This window comes from Anomaloglossus baeobatrachus, chromosome 5, assembly GCF_048569485.1.
Source record: "Anomaloglossus baeobatrachus isolate aAnoBae1 chromosome 5, aAnoBae1.hap1, whole genome shotgun sequence".
NCBI classification, from domain to species: Eukaryota; Metazoa; Chordata; class Amphibia; order Anura; family Aromobatidae; genus Anomaloglossus; species Anomaloglossus baeobatrachus.
In genome coordinates this window covers 65,716,178-65,733,605 of record NC_134357.1, presented here as the reverse complement: position 1 = coordinate 65,733,605, position 17,428 = coordinate 65,716,178, and the positions used below count along the sequence as shown (strand labels likewise).

General features: G+C 47.2%; 1 protein-coding gene across 2 annotated transcripts in view; it reads right to left on the bottom strand.

Annotated features, from left to right (window-relative positions):
* The window catches only part of EXOC6 (exocyst complex component 6), a 364,846-nt gene that overhangs the window by 234,117 nt on the left and 113,301 nt on the right, over window positions 1-17,428 (bottom strand). For both annotated transcript variants that reach the window (XM_075348570.1, XM_075348571.1), the window contains exons 6-8: window positions 13,021-13,225; window positions 11,740-11,895; window positions 3,054-3,122 (exon numbers count right to left, since the gene is read on the bottom strand). In XM_075348570.1, coding sequence (XP_075204685.1) covers window positions 3,054-3,122; window positions 11,740-11,895; window positions 13,021-13,225 — 430 coding nt within the window. The remainder of the gene's footprint in view (window positions 1-3,053; window positions 3,123-11,739; window positions 11,896-13,020; window positions 13,226-17,428) is intronic.

Sequence of the window (17,428 nt, the reverse complement as noted above, 5' to 3'; positions counted from 1 at the left end):
CCCACATAACACCAGACATAGTGCCCACATAACACCAGACATAGTACCCACATAACACCAGACATAGTACCCACATAACACCAGACATAGTGCCCACATAACACCAGACATAGTGCCCACATAACACTAGACATAGTACCCACATAACACCAGACATAGTACCCACATAACACCAGACATAGTACCCACATAACACCAGACATAGTGCCCACATAACACCAGACATAGTTCCCACATAACACTAGACATAGTGCCCACATAACACCATAGTACCCACATAACACCAGACATAGTACCCATATAACACCAGACATAGTACCCACATAACACCAGACATAGTACCCACATAACACCAGACATAGTACCCATATAACACCAGACATAGTGCCCACATAACACCGGACATAGTTCCCACATAACACTAGACATAGTGCCCACATAACACCATAGTACCCACATAACACCAGACATAGTACCCACATAACACCAGACATAGTACCCACATAACACCAGACATAGTGCCCACATAACACCAGACATAGTGCCCACATAACACCAGACATAGTACCCACATAACACCAGACATGGGTTTATAACATCATCATTAGTGCTGCCTTATAGCGATCCCCTTTTTATCACTGTGATAGTGAGTACACTTTGTACGTTGGTAAAACTGGTGGTGAATTAAATATATTTAACACCAGACATAATACTCACATAACACCCACTAGACATTATACTGTACCCATATAATAACATCTGTCATAGCACTCATAATTACACCAGCCATAGTGCCCATATTCTAACATCAGACATAGTGGCCATATAACAATAGCCAATGAGATCATATAATAACACTATAGTGCCCAAATAATAGCACCCCCTATAGTGTCCACATAATAATACCAGTTACAGTGCAAATATTATAATGTAGGAGGTCATCGGGATACCCCTACTCCTATATGGTGTTGTATTAAAGTAGACCACATAATGTGTGTTCCAGACCCCTTTAAAGTGTAAGCTATGGTGCGTCATAAATATATTATTATATTGATGGAAGGTTTGTTAGTGGCAGGAAGAGTAATATGCATGTGCTGGATACTTTTGGTAACTAAGGGTACAGTGTCCCCTGTGCCAGGTGTGTGTTGGACTGGCCAACGCCTCCCCTCCTCTGGACTGTGTGTGGTTTAAGACTGCTTTCACACCTCCGGTTTTAGCAGAGCCGCCAATCCGGCTCTAAAACCTATGCAACGGATGCGGCGACAAAACCACATCCTTTGCATACGTTTTTGACATGCGGCCCGTCCGGTTTTTGCCGCTTGCGGCACGCTACTGAGCATGCGCAGTGGAAAAAAACGCATGCAGCAGCCGGATGCGATGTTTGCCACAGGATGCCGCATGCGGCGCCCATAGGCATGCATTGCAAATCGCGCCGCATCGGCCGGATGCGTAGCGATGCGGTTTTTTTTTGCCGGACAAAAAACGTGCCAGGCAACGTTCCATCCGACCGCCGCATCGGCTAAATCTGCCGCATGCGACAAAAACCGGTCCGAACGCAAGCCCATGCGGCACAATCCGGCACTGATGAAAGTCTAAGCAAAAAAAACGCAACCGGCGGCAGAAAAAACGGTTGCGGTTTTTCTGCAAAGCGCCGCATTGTGCCGCACAGGAAAAACCGGATGTGTGAAAGCAGCCTAACCCAGCAGAACAAGTGCAGGAAAGAGTCTGTAAGGAGACAGACTGGACTGAGGGGGAGATAGAAGTGGCTGTGACTCTGACATGGTGTAATCTTGCAGGATGCTGGCTGAGGAGAATCTGATAAGCATGGAGTGGGAAGATATAATGTGCTTGTTGTGAGACTTCCGCGAGTTGGAGTGTGAGAGAATCCAGACTTTACCCAAACTAGGACTGGTAAGAAAGGAAGACGTCGCCCAGAGGAACCCAGCTGCCAAGTGCCAGAAAAGAACAAAAGATCCCTCTTGCCTCGCCTGGAGAAGTGCACACCAACGAACCCTGATGTCCCTGGAGAAAGACTGTTTCTCACAATGAGTCTGCATTCATGCACCTTAGTTAGGACTTAGTGTTGGCCGCATTTGTTAGAGCGCAGTAGCCGTGCAGCCGCCGTAGTGGAGGCCAGTCAGGCTGTATCATAGAGTAGCTAAGTGTATTGATGTTCTGTACTATTTCCATGTTGTCTTGTGATAGTTGAGGTGATGGCTGTAGCCCGCCCCAGCTAAGCAGTTTACTTGTTTATTACCTCTGCAATTCCTCATACCCCTGTCCGCTGTCTCGCAACAGTTGCATGTCCCTGCCTGTAAATAAACCCTGTTTATCTGTAGTCTTGTCTTGTGCCGTAACTTACTCTGCACTGCGGTGGTACCTGGGCCATCGCTTCAATAACACCAGACACAGTACCCATATAAAACCAAAAATAGTGCCCATATAATAACACAAGGCATAACATAAAGATAACACCAGCCATAGTGCCCATGTAATAACGCCGCACACAACTCCCACACACAGTGTGAATAATGTGTCCTTCAGAATAATAACAATCGGGTTAAATCAGGTTTTAGGCTATGTGCGCACGTTGCGTACAGTTCACTGCAGAAATTTCTGCAGCGATCTGAAGAGCACATGTGCGCTTTAAATCGCTGCAGAAATGTCCGTAGTGAAGCCGATTCCATGCGCTCTGCCTGCAGCTCCTCCCATAGACAGAGCAGGAGCTGCCGGCAAAGCGCAGGAAAGAAGTGACATGTCACTTCTTTTTACGCAGCGCTTCGGCAGTAGCCGAAGCGCTGCGCTCTAAAACGCCACGTGCGCACGGCCCCTGCACAATCTCCATAGACTGTGCAGGGGACGCAGGACGCATGCAGTTACGCTGCACTACAAAGCGCAGCGTAACTGCATGTATTTACGCAACGAGCGCACATAGCCTTAGACTTAAACACATTGAAGATATAAGAAAGAGACATTCGTCGGCAAATAAATGAAGGTAATTAATTTAATCTGTAGAAATCCGATATATTTCAGGTACAGAACGTTCCACTTACCAAAACTGTATAGATGTGCAGACATCGATACACAGGAGTAAAGTCTACCAAATCCTGGACACTGAGGACCTGTAGAAAGAACGACATTCACAGGTGTGAACATGGACAACACATCGTGGTTTCATCAACTCTGAATCTATCTACACACGATTTGTGACCTGAATTCGTTATTTTGACGCTGCGTCGGGCGGATGGAACGCAGCATGTAACGTTTTTCTGCGCTTGGCGGAGTGTCAAAAAAACGCAACCTGCAGGAATCCATTAGGCGTCCGTTGTTTTTATAATGGATGCCTATGGTGGCGGATTCCGTTAGAATGCGTCATTTGACGGATTCCGTTAACGCAGCTGTCTTTACACAACTGCGCATGCTCAGATGTGTAAAGACAAGAAAAAAAAACTACAATGGATTGCGTTATTTTGTACGATCTGTAGCATGCGTTGTGCCACTATATGCAACGCATCCGTTGCATGCGTCACACAACGCAATGCTACGGATCCCGTCCAACGCAAGTGTGAAACTAGCCTTATTGATGCATTTTTTTATGTTTCGGCCTTGGTGAACGTAATGAACTTTATTAAACATCTGCTGTAGACAAATGACACATATAATCTGTGCCAAAAACACAGCAACAAAAAATAAAATGCAGCAAAATGCAAAAAAAAGCAGCAACAAGGAAGAAAAATCCGTTTGTTGTTTTTGTAAGCAGCTTTTTTACTTCCAAGAGAGCAGGTTTTGGCTGCAGGAAAAAATCAGCAAAAACATAACATGTGAACATAACCTATGGCTATGTTTACATGTTGCTTTTTTGTTGTGTTTTTTTCGCATGTTTTTTTGACATTGTCATGTGCCAGTCCTTTATATTGACCACACATGTATTTATAGATATAAATGAGATCTCCTCTTTTTTCTAAGCTAAACATATCTAACTTTTTCAACCTGTCATCATATGGGAGGCCTCCATTTCTTGTAGTAGTCTAGTTGCCCGCCTTTGAACTGACTCTAACTTCTGAATGTCCTTTTTAAAATGTGGAGCCCAAAACTGGATCCCATATTCCAGATGTGGCCTTATAAGTGATTTATAGAGGGGTAACAATACGTTGGGATCACGGGATCTAATCTCTCTTTTTATACACCCTAAAATCTTGTTTGCTTTAGCAGCTGCTGCCTGACATTGAGTGCTGCTGCTCAGCTTATTTGTAATGAGAATACCCAAGTCCTTCTCCTGTTCTGTAGTCCCGAGTTTACTTCCATTTAATGTATATGCAGTTATAGGATTACTGCGTCCTAGGTGCATTACTTTACATTTATCAACATTAAATCTCATTTGTCAAGTATCTGCCCATTCTGACATCTTATCCAGATCTTTTTGTAATGTTGTACTATCAAGGTCAGTTTTTAATATCCTACATAGTTTGGTGTCATCAGCAAAGATGGATTATCTGACTGAAATGGAAAACTAACACCAAAACAAAAATGCAAGCCAAGGCTCAAAATATATATAATCTTTATTAACCAATAACTTTTAAACCAGTCTCAAAACAATGGAACAACCCAAGAGATGATGAGCTGTGTGTTTAAGTGGTCAGAACCCGAAACATCCACTGATCTGATGGGGACCTCTTCAAATTAGATATTCTATAACATACCATAGGACACTACAGTGACAGAAATCTATAATTTATATGGGTGTCTTCCAATTTCCTCCCACACTCCGAAGACATACTGATAGGGAATGAAGATTGTGAGCCCCAATGGGGACGGAGATGATGATGTCTGTAAAGTGCTGTGGAATTAATGGCGCTATATAAGTGAAAAGAAGGGAATTTTGTTTACTTACCGTAAATTCCTTTTCTTCTAGCTCCAATTGGGAGACCCAGACAATTGGGTGTATAGCTTCTGCCTCCGGAGGCCACACAAAGTATTACACTTAAAAGTGTAAAGCCCCTCCCCTTCTGCCTATACACCCCCCGTGCCTCACGGGCTCCTCAGTTTTGGTGCAAAAGCAAGAAGGAGGAAAAGTTATAAATTGGTTTAAAGTAAATTCAATCCGAAGAAATTTCGGAGAACTGAAACCATTGAACATGAACAACATGTGTACACAAAGAACAACAGCCCGAAGGGAACAGGGGCGGGTGCTGGGTCTCCCAATTGGAGCTAGAAGAAAAGGAATTTACGGTAAGTAAACAAAATTCCCTTCTTCTTTGTCGCTCCATTGGGAGACCCAGACAATTGGGACGTCCAAAAGCAGTCCCTGGGTGGGTAAAGTAAAACCTCGAAATAGAGCCGTAAAACGGCCCCTTCCTACAGGTGGGCAACCGCCGCCTGAAGGACCTGCCTACCTAGGCTGGCATCTGCCGAAGCATAGGTATGCACCTGATAGTGTTTCGTGAAAGTGTGCAGGCTCGACCAGGTAGCTGCCTGACACACCTGCTGCGCCGTAGCCTGGTGCCGCAAGGCCCAGGATGCACCCACGGCTCTGGTAGAATGGGCCCTTAGCCCTGAGGGAACCGGAAGCCCAGAAGATCGGTAGGCTTCGAGAATAGGTTCCTTGATCCACCGAGCCAGGGTTGATTTGGAAGCCTGTGACCCTTTACGCTGGCCAGCGACAAGGACAAAGAGTGCATCCGAGCGGCGCAGGGGCGCCGTACGAGAAATGTAGAGTCTGAGTGCTCTCACCAGATCTAACAAGTGCAAATCCCTTTCACATTGGTGAACTGGATGAGGACAAAAAGAGGGTAAGGAGATATCCTGATTGAGATGAAAGGGGGATACCACCTTAGGGAGAAATTCCGGAACCGGACACAGAACCACCTTGTCCTGGTGAAACACCAGGAAAGGGGCTTTGCATGACAGCGCTGCTAGCTCAGACACTCTCCGAAGTGATGTGACTGCTACTAGGAAGGCCACTTTCTGCGAAAGGCGTGAGAGAGGAATATCCCTCATTGGCTCGAAAGGTGGTTTCTGCAGAGCCATCAGCACCCTGTTCAGATCCCAGGGTTCTAACGGCCGCTTGTAAGGAGGGACTATGTGACAAACCCCCTGCAGGAACGTGCGGACCTGTGGAAGTCTGGCTAGGCGCTTCTGAAAGAACACAGAGAGCGCTGAGACTTGTCCCTTAAGGGAGCCGAGCGACAAACCTTTTTCCAATCCGGATTGAAGGAAGGAAAGAAAAGTGGGCAAGGCAAATGGCCAGGGAGAAAAACCCTGATCAGAGCACCAAGATAAGAATATCCTCCACGTCCTGTGGTAGATCTTGGCGGACGTTGGTTTCCTAGCCTGTCTCATAGTGGCAATGACCTCTTGAGAAAACCCTGAAGACGCTAGGATCCAGGACTCAATGGCCACACAGTCAGGTTGAGGGCCGCAGAATTCAGATGGAAAAACGGTCCTTGAGACAGCAAGTCTGGTCGGTCTGGTAGTGCCCACGGTTGGCCCACCGTGAGATGCCACAGATCCGGGTACCACGACCTCCTCGGCCAGTCTGGAGCGACGAGGATGGCGCGGCGGCAGTCGGACCTGATCTTGCGTAACACTCTGGGCAACAGTGCTAGAGGAGGAAACACATAAGGGAGTTGAAACTGCGACCAATCCTGAACTAAAGCGTCTGCCGCCAGAGCTCTGTGATCTTGAGACCGTGCCATGAATGTCGGGACCTTGTGGTTGTGCCGGGACGCCATTAGGTCGACGTTCGGCATCCCCCAGCGGCAACAGATCTCCTGAAACACGTCCGGGTGAAGGGACCATTCCCCTGCGTCCATGCCCTGGCGACTGAGAAAGTCTGCTTCCCAGTTTTCTACGCCCGGGATGTGAACTGCGGATATGGTGGAGGCTGTGGCTTCCACCCATAGCAGAATCCGCCGGACTTCCTGGAAGGCTTGCCGACTGCGTGTTCCGCCTTGGTGGTTGATGTAAGCCACCGCTGTGGAGTTGTCCGACTGAATTCGGATCTGCTTGCCTTCCAGCCACGGCTGGAACGCCTTTAGGGCAAGATACACTGCCCTTATCTCCAGAACATTGATCTGAAGGGAGGACTCTGGCTGAGTCCAAGTACCCTGAGCCCTGTGGTGGAGAAAGACCGCTCCCCACCCTGACAGGCTCGCGTCCGTCGTGACCACAGCCCAGGATGGGGGCAGGAAGGATTTCCCCTTCGACAGAGAAGTGGGAAGAAGCCACCACTGAAGGGAAGCTTTGGCTGCCCGAGACAGGGAGACGTTCCTGTCGAGGGACGTCGAATTCCTGTCCCATTTGCGGAGAATGTCCCATTGAAGTGGACGCAGATGAAACTGCGCAAAAGGAACTGCCTCCATTGCTGCTACCATCTTCCCTAGGAAGTGCATGAGGCGCCGCAAGGGGTGTGACTGGCCTTGAAGGAGAGATTGCACCCCTGTCTGCAGTGAACGCTGTTTGTCCAGCGGAAGTTTCACTATCGCTGAGAGAGTATGAAACTCCATGCCAAGATATGTCAGTGATTGGGCCGGTGTCAGATTTGACTTTTGAAAATTGATGATCCATCCGAAACTCTGGAGAGTCTCTAGAGCAATGCTCAGGCTGTGTTGGCATGCCACTTGAGAGGGTGCCTTGACAAGCAGATCGTCTAAGTAAGGGATCACCGAGTGTCCCTGAGAGTGCAGAACTGCTACTACTGTTGCCATGACCTTGGTGAAGACCCGTGGGGCTGTCGCCAAGCCGAAAGGCAGTGCCACGAACTGAAGGTGTTCGTCCCCTATGGCGAAACGCAGGAAGCGCTGATGCTCTGGAGCAATCGGTACGTGGAGATAAGCATCTTTGATGTCGATTGATGCTAGAAAATCTCCTTGGGACATTGAGGCGATGACGGAGCGGAGCGATTCCATCCGGAACCGCCTGGTTTTTACATGTTTGTTGAGCAGTTTTAGGTCCAGAACAGGACGGAAGGATCCGTCCTTTTTCGGCACCACGAACAAGTTGGAGTAAAAACCGTGACCCTGTTGCTGAAAAGGAACAGGGATCACCACTCCTTCTGCCTTCAGAGTGCACACCGCCTGAAGAAGAGCATCGGCTCGCTCGGGGGGCGGCGATGTTCTGAAGAACCGAGTCGGAGGACGAGAGTTGAACTCTATCCTGTAACCGTGAGACAGAATGTCTCTCACCCAACGGTCTTTTACCTGTGGCAGCCAGGCGTCGCAAAAGCGGGAAAGCCTGCCACCGACCGAGGATGCGGTTTGGGGAGGCCGAAAGTCATGAGGAGGCCGCTTTGGGAGCGGTTCCCCCGGCGGTCTTTTTAGGACGTGACTTAGACCGCCATGAATCGGAGTTCCTCTGATCCTTCTGAGGCCTTTTGGACGAGGAGAATTGAGACCTGCCCGCGGACCGAAAGGACCGAAACCTCGATTGTACCTTCCGTGGTTGAGGTCTGTTTGGTTTGGACTGGGGTAAGGATGAGTCCTTTCCCTTGGATTGTTTAATGATTTCATCCAATCGCTCACCAAACAGACGGTCGCCAGAAAATGGCAAACCGGTTAAGAACTTTTTGGAAGCAGAGTCTGCCTTCCATTCACGTAGCCACATGGCTCTGCGGACTGCCACCGAATTGGCGGATGCTACCGCCGTACGGCTCGCAGAGTCCAGGACAGCATTAATGGCGTAGGACGCAAACGCCGACGCCTGAGAGGTTGAGGACACCGCTTGCGGAGCAGCCGTACGTGTGACTGCATTAATCTGCGCATGACAAGCTGAGATAGCTTGGAGTGCCCATACGGCTGCGAATGCTGGAGCAAAAGACGCGCCGATAGCTTCATAGATGGATTTCAACCAGAGCTCCATCTGTCTGTCAGTGGCATCTTTGAGTGAAGCCCCATCTTCCACTGCCACTATGGATCTAGCCGCCAGTCTGGAGACTGGAGGATCCACCTTGGGACACTGAGCCCAGCCCTTGACAACGTCAGGGGGGAAGGGATAACGTGTATCCTTAAGGCGCTTGGAAAAACGCTTATCTGGACAAGCTCGGTGTTTCTGGACTGCCTCTCTGAAGTCAGAGTGATCCAGAAACGTACTCAATGTACGCTTGGGAAACCTGAAACGGAATTTCTCATGCTGAGAAGCTGACTCCTCAATTGGAGGAGCTGGTGGAGAAATATCCAACACCTGATTGATGGTCGCTATAAGGTCATTCACTATGGCGTCACCTTCAGGTGTATCTAGGTTGAGAGCGGCATCAGGATCAGAATCCTGATCTGCCACCTCCGCTTCATCATCCAGAGAGTCCTCCTGCTGAGACTCCGAACAGTGTGATGAGGTCGAGGGAATTTCCCAGCGAGCCCGTTTAGGCGGCCTGGGACTGCGGTCCGTGTCAGAGACCTCACCCTGGGACCTATGTGTCACCCCATGAGCACTTTGCTGCTCCAACTGAGGGGGGCCTGGGGTCAAAGATTGAACAGTGCCCGTGGCCTGAGTCACCGGTCTGGACTGTAAGGCTTCTAGTATCTTAGCAGACCATCTATCCATACTCTCAGACAGTTTGTCAGCAAATACTGCAAACTCCGTCCCTGTCACCTGGACAGTGGTAGCAGGTGGTTCCACCTGGGCCACCAGTAGCAGAGGCTCCGGCTGAGTAAGTGCCACAGGGGCCGAGCATTGCACACAATGAGGATCGGTGGAACCTGCCGGTAGTATAGCCGCACATGAGGTACAGGTTGCAAAATAAGCCTGAGCTTTGGCACCCTTGCTTTTTGCGGACGACATGCTGTTGTCTCCTCTGAGTACAATCCAGGAGGGTATATAGCCAAAAATCAACAGTGCGACCGTACAGTGTAAATGTATAGCATATAAGCATATATATATATGTACACTTCGGCACTCAGTGGGGCCAGCACCCAGGTGCTGCTTACCGACCGCTTAAAGCGGTTGTGTGATCACCAGATTCCCTTGCCTGGGCCTCCCAGAGCCGTTTGTCTCTCCTCTCCAGCGTCAGAAGTGCTGACAGGAATGGCTGCCGGCGTTCTGTGGGGAGGAGGGGGCCGTGGGCGTGCCCTAGAAAGTGCGGGAATCTGATGCCCCACTGAGCTGAGTGAGGGGGGAGGAGGATACAGAGTATGCTCCAGCCCTCAGCGCTGACGTCCTGTGCAGCGTCCCGCCCTTCCCCTGACTGGCAGGCCTGGGGGCGGGAATATGCGATACTAGGCCGCAAAAGCCGGGGACTAAAGTTATAAGCGCGGCCGGCAAATAAGCGCGGCCGGCGCGGTAGTCCCCGGCGCACTAACACACCCAGCAGTGCTGCAGTGTGTATGGCACAAGCGCTCCATGCGCGGTCCCCCAGGGGGACACAGAGTACCTCACAGTAGCAGGGCCTTGTCCCTGACGATACCCGGCTCCTGTCCAGCAGATTCCCCAGGGGCTGCGGAGGGAGCACGGTCCCATGTGCCTGGAGACCGATTAGGATCCCACTTCACCCAGAGCCCATTAAGGGATGGGGAAGGAAAACAGCATGTGGCTCCTGCCTGTGTACCCGCAATGGGTACCTCAACCTTAACAGAACCGCCGACCAGAGTGGGGTGAGAAGGGAGCATGCTGGGGGCCCTGTTATGGGCCCTCTTTTCTTCCATCTGACTTAGTCAGCAGCTGCTGCTGACCAAGATGTGGAGCTATGCGTGGATGTCAGCCTCCTTCGCACAAAGCATGAAAACTGAGGAGCCCGTGAGGCACGGGGGGTGTATAGGCAGAAGGGGAGGGGCTTTACACTTTTAAGTGTAATACTTTGTGTGGCCTCCGGAGGCAGAAGCTATACACCCAATTGTCTGGGTCTCCCAATGGAGCGACAAAGAAAATAACTAAACAATAGTTATTATTAAAAGGAATCTGTTACCAGGTTTTTGCTACCTTATCTGAGAGCACCATAATGTAGAAAAAGAGACCCGGATTCCAATGATGTATCATTTAGTTTACTGAGTGCAGCAGTTGAGACGCAATCTCAGTTAGATGTAGTATGTAGCAGAGCTCAGAAAGCTAACCCCGCTCACACCACAGCTTGTGTGCGCTGTATATTGACAGTGAGATGCTAATCAGTGCTGATGGGGTGGTTGGACTAGGTCTAGTCCAAGTAGTGATAATCTCCTGCTGATAAAACACTCATTCTATGGAAAAAAAAACAGCACACAGCCTACTAAGTGAGTCAATGAAATCTGTGTCTCAGCCCCTACCTCATAATGTCCAAAGATTACATAGCAAAAACGTGCTGATCATTTTCCTTTAAAGGGGATTTACAGCTAAACAAAACTATAAATAAATTATCTTTCACTAGTCAGTTATATAACCTATTAATATACTTCTAACATCCCATGTAGCGATATCTACTGGCGGCGGCTCCATCTAGAATCCAGGCCACCTTGATAAAGTACGGTATTTCATGTATTGGTCTAACTGCTTATTTCAATATCCAAGCCAGCCCCCTCCTCTTTCCATGTATCAGAGAAGGGGGCTAGCTTAATAAATTGAACTACGCAGTCAACTGGCACCATTCACCAACTGATCCTTTTTTTTGTTAGTGTGCAGAACTATTTGCATTGTTTGTATAATATAAAGACCAAAAGAGAGTTTCCCATTACGGAAAGTGATGCGTTATCACTAGGAGCCATATCGCTGAGTGCAGAGACCCCAATGATCTTAGTTGCCGGCCAAACCTTTTCCAAGAGCCTTAGTAAATAACAATACCTCTTCTTCTGCATCTTCATCTTCCAGCATTGGACTTTTTGGTGTAACCCCATCCTCCCCATCCACAGAATGGCCATTTATGATGTACATGGGATTTTTGTAAGCGACGTTGGTCTGTCTGTGCAGTGCAGCATGAAAGGTTTTCTGTTGCTGTGCCTGTTTTGTGAGAGGAAACAGAAATATATTACCTAGAAAAAAAATGCAGCTTTCTACATTATACCATGGCAGAACAAAGGACAACCTAAGCAATATTTTGTGCTAAACATCATCTATCCAAAATTCAATGTTGAACAATGTCTTGCTGCCCCAACAGGACGACCTATAATCTGGTTGGTTGGCTGCGGACCCCTCCAGCAAAATCAAGGGGTGGTCAAGCACCAGATGTGATGATATCATTGATCTTCTGGTTGTTTGAGGCCTGCAATTGGCTGCAGTTGACTACAATGGCGGTTTATTGAATGATTCTCTGATGACGTTGCAGCCAATCACAGTCACCTTCATCAGTTCTGATTCCTGTGCACACCACCGGAGCTCACCTTCATCAGTTCTGATTCCTGTGCACACCACCGGAGCTCACCTTCATCAGTTCTTATACCTGTGCACACCACTGGAGCTCACCTTCATCAGTTCTTATACCTGTGCACACCACTGGAGCTCACCTTCATCAGTTCTGATTCCTGCACACATAACCGGAGGTCACCTTCATCAGTTCTGATTCCTGTGCACACCACTGGAGCTCACCTTCATCAGTTCTGATTCCTGTGCACACCACTGGAGCTCACCTTCATCAGTTCTTATACCTGTGCACACCACCGGAGATCACCTTCATCAGTTCTGATTCCTGTGCACACCACCGGAGCTCACCTTCATCAGTTCTGATTCCTGTGCACACCACTGGAGCTCACTTTCAGCAGTTCTGATTCCTGCACAGACCACTATAGCTCACCTTCAACAGTTCTGATTCCTGTGCAGACTACCGGAGCTCACCTTCATCAGTTCCGATTCCTGCGCAGACCACTGGAGCAGCCTCCGCAGGATCCACTGTTGCACAGCAGGTGGGCATGTCTGATTACTTTCACTTCATCTTTGTCCTTGGTAATGTTTTTACTTAGGCTGCAAAATCCCTTTAAGTAGATTCATCAACCAGTATCTCATCTTACAACCTTGAACTTTGTTGGGCCAGAAACAATAAAAAGAACTTCATCAACTGGAACATGCCACTTGCCTTTCATTAAAAAAACTCCATAAGGACAAAATTACTTGAAATTTGAAACATCTTACCTGTTTCATTGCAGTCTCTCCAATTTTGTCTGAATGTTTCCTGATACTTTCAAGAAAGTCTTTGAGACCAGACATTGAGATCTCCTTAATTTCTTCTCGTAACTTGGGAAGATTTTCCGCCATTATCTGGCAGAAACGATACTGGGACACTTTGGGGAGATAAACATGTTCAAGTTGTTCCATAGTCTTGAGAGCCGAATAATACCTGTGAATGAGAAGAGGCCCAACAACAACGTGAGAAGATGAAAGGAGTGCCGGAAAATTATGTAGAGGAATTCGGCCATCATCAGAGGAGGCCTCAAAAGTGGCCTCAAAAGTGGCCTCAAAAGTCAGATTTACTTCAATTGAAACCTGTCCGAGGGACGGTTATAAAGGTAAAAAATTGCGTTGTCCATAATATGTATTACTCAATATTCCGACCTAAAACATCCCATATTCCATCACTACATTCACAGTCTACGGGACTGTCGGAGATAGATGAGCCCAGTGTTCTGTCACCTCCGGCAATGTTGTAGACAATAAATGGAGAATTAGCAAGTACCTCCTTATTCACATTGGGCATTTCAAAGCCCCACGGTCAAGATTGGTGGGATACCAGTGTTTGGACTCTACTTATAATAGAGGGAAACTGCAAATAATGCAAATTCTCATGAGAGCCCAGTTGGTTATGTCACTGCAAAGTGCATGTATTCTCAATGGTGGCGGCTTATCTTCCTGAGAACAAAAAGATAGAGCATGTTGAATTCCAAGTGCCCCATCATCCTCTCCCAAGACATTGTCAGAGCAAAGTCAGGAAGCCCCATGCACAATAAATAGCTGTTGAGTTTGGCCGACAGTAATCCAATGTGTATCCCAGATTTAGATAAACCTATGTCTTCTTCATACATGATCGAATTGCTCCTCTTCTCCAAGATCGTGCATCCCCCACCACCTAAACTTTTCAATTAAAAACTGGAACATAGCCCAAAGAAGGCGCAAGTGTCTCCCTTCTTTAAAGGAGTACTCAGGTACATTTATGTTGATGGCCTGTCCTTAGGTTAGGTCATCACTAACAGATTGATGGGGGTGCGACACTCGGAACCCAAACCGATTGGTTGTTCCGGATGCGATGGCAGTGGGGTATTAACAGATGCGGAACTGAAGAGCACTGCTTAGTCAACTGTATAGTGTCTACAGACAGGAGCTACACATCTGTCCCTATTCGACTGAATAGGAGTGAATTTGTAGTACCCCGTTGTGGCCGCTATATGTTGATGGAACTGTGCTGTTCTGCTCCACAACTAACATCCGGCAACCTCCAGCAAAGGGAACAGCAGATAGGTGGGTGGGACATTAGGGACCTCCACCTATTTGTTACTGATGACCTATCCTAAGGATAGTCCATCAATATAAACATAATGGTCACCTCCTTTAAGGAGAATCTAACTATGGCTCACAATCCACTATTTGGACACCACTAGAGATGAGCGGGCCCATGGAAGTCCGGTTTGGTGGGTTCATCCGGACTTTAGATAAAGCTTGGTTTGGGACCTGGACTTGACCTATAACCCAATGGAAATCACTAATTGGGAAGCCATAAACAGAACACTTCCAGCCATAAACAGATCACTTCCAGGGGCAAGTGGTTTTCCATTTTTTGAGGGGGTGCACACTACATCCAGTCATGCTGTTGTTTTCCCCAGTGCGAACCATTCAAACACTGCAAGCGGCTCTCACTAGGCCGAGCACTGAGCGTACCCGAGCACAGTGATACCCACGTGAGTAGTGTTCATACATAAAGTACCCCAAACACTGAACCCGAACTCTGGATTTTTTAAAAAGTCTTTGTTTGGTACAAACACCGAACCTCGGGTTCACTCATCTCTGGTCACCACTAGTCTACGCTTTGGAAGCCCACCAGAGACCCTAAGATCCTCATGCTTTATTGTAAATCCTCTAAACTTGGAAAATCCCAAAGTTTTAGTTTTTAGTTTAAGCCGTACGCTGGTCCCTGTGTTATTTCAAACATAAGTAAAACGAAAAACCAAAAGCTAATAATAAAAAAAGGAAAGGAAAACATAAATATGTCAATGCAAATGCTATTTTGTTGGGCACGGAGAAGCGGTTGCGGTTAATAGGATCAAACTGGCAAGACGTTAAAATAAATAACGTGGTCAGTGAACGTGTGAATCTGTAGGTCGGTGTAAGCCGTAAATTAGAATGCCGCAGATGAGTTTCAAGACTCTTTCATCCAATTTTCAAAAGAGCGGCTCTACATGGCGTGACCTCTCGGGAGATAATTCCATAACGGCATTAAAATCATATAAACGGTTTTATTCAAATTATACAAATCAGCTTATCACAACACTGTTGGTTCATCTGGAAGGGTTTTCAATGCTGTTACTGAAATCAGAATTAGCATAATCCAACTTAAACCCATTCTTGAGCCCCTTGCTAATTATATATATCTCCAGCTCAAGGCCTTGCCCTTTCAACATCTGCTCGGATGGGAGCTTTTGAGTCTTTTTTAATTTGTAGGTCATTTGCAGGTCAAGATTTATATTGTATCGCTTGCATTTGACATTTGATACCATTAGTCGTTGTCGTACATTGTTTATCCTTGGTGCAAACACATTTGTGGATATATAAAATCCTCACTAACATCTAATACATTTGTTTTTCTTCTCAAATATATTTTTTTAAAGAATTTTTCGGCTACAAATACACATCTGGCTCGTTTGATCTATTTTACAGCAAATTTTGAAATAATAAACAGCGAAAAGGAAAGTTCTGTATCAACTGGAGTTTTCGATTCAAATTACTAATCAATTAATTATTTTTCAATGTTCCTTATTTTTTAATAGGTGCATGTAAAGGGGCTGGGGAGGAGCAGGATAATATGTGTCATCTCCATGTAAAGCTGCTGGGGAGGAGCAGAATAATATGTGTCATCTCCATGTAAAGCTGCTGGGGAGGAGAAGCATAATATGTGTCATCTCCATGTAAAGCTGCTGGGGAGGAGCAGCATAATATGTGTCATCTCCATGTAAAGCTGCTGGGGAGGAGCAGGAGAATATGTGTCATCTCTATGCAAAGCTGCTGGGAAGGAGCAGGATAATATGTGTCATCTCCATGTAAAGCTGCTGGGAAGGAGCAGGATAATATGTGTCATCTCCATGTAAAGCTGCTGGGGAGGAGCAGAATAATATGTGTCATCTCTATGTAAAGCTGCTGGGAAGGAGCAGGATAATATGTGTCATCTCCATGTAAAGCTGCTGGGAAGGAGCAGGATATGTGTCATCTACATGTAAAGCTGCTGGGGAGGAGCAGCATAATATGTGTCATCTCCATGTAAAGCTTCTGGGGAGGAGCAGCATAATATGTGTCATCTCCATGTAAAGCTGCTGGGGAGGAGCAGGAGAATTTGTGTCATCTCCATGTAAAGCTGCTGGGGAGGAGCAGGAGAATATGTGTCATCTCCATGTAAAGCTGCTGGGAAGGAGCAGGATAATATTTGTCATCTCCATGTAAAGCTGCTGGGGAGGAGCAGCATAATATGTGTCATCTCCATGTAAAGCTTCTGGGGAGGAGCAGGATAATATGTGTCATCTCCATGTAAAGCTGCTGGGGAGGAGCAGGAGAATATGTGTCATCTCCATGTAAAGCTGCTGGGGAGGAGCAGGAGAATATGTGTCATCTCTATGCAAAGCTGCTGGGAAGGAGCAGGATAATATGTGTCATCTCCATGTAAAGCTGCTGGGAAGGAGCAGGATAATATGCGTCATCTCCATGTAAAGCTGCTGGGGAGGAGCAGAATAATATGTGTCATCTCCATGTAAAGCTGCTGGGAAGGAGCAGGATAATATGTGTCATCTCCATGTAAAACTGCTGGGAAGGAGCAGAATAATATGTGTCATCTCTATGTAAAGCTGCTGGGGAGGAGCAGGATAATATGTGTCATCTCCATGTAAAGCTGCTGGGGAGGAGCAGGAGAATATGTGTCATCTCTATGTAAAGCTGCTGGGAAGGAGCAGGATATTATGTGTCATCTCCATGTAAAGCTGCTGGGAAGGAGCAGGATAATATGTGTCATCTCCATGTAAAGCTGCAGGGGAGGAGCAGAATAATATGTGTCATCTCCATGTAAAGCTGCTGGGAAGGAGCAGGATAATATGTGTCATCTCCATGTAAAGCTGCAGGGAAGGAGCAGGATAATATGTGTCATCTCCATGTAAAGCTGCTGGGGAGGAGCAGCATAATATGTGTCATCTCCATGTAAAGCTGCTGAGGAGGAGCAGCATAATATGTGTCATCTCCATGTAAAACTGCTGGGAAGGAGCAGGATAATATGTGTCATCTCCATGTAAAGCTGCTGGGGAGGAGCAGAATAATATGTGTCATCTCCATGTAAAGCTGCTGGGGAGGAGCA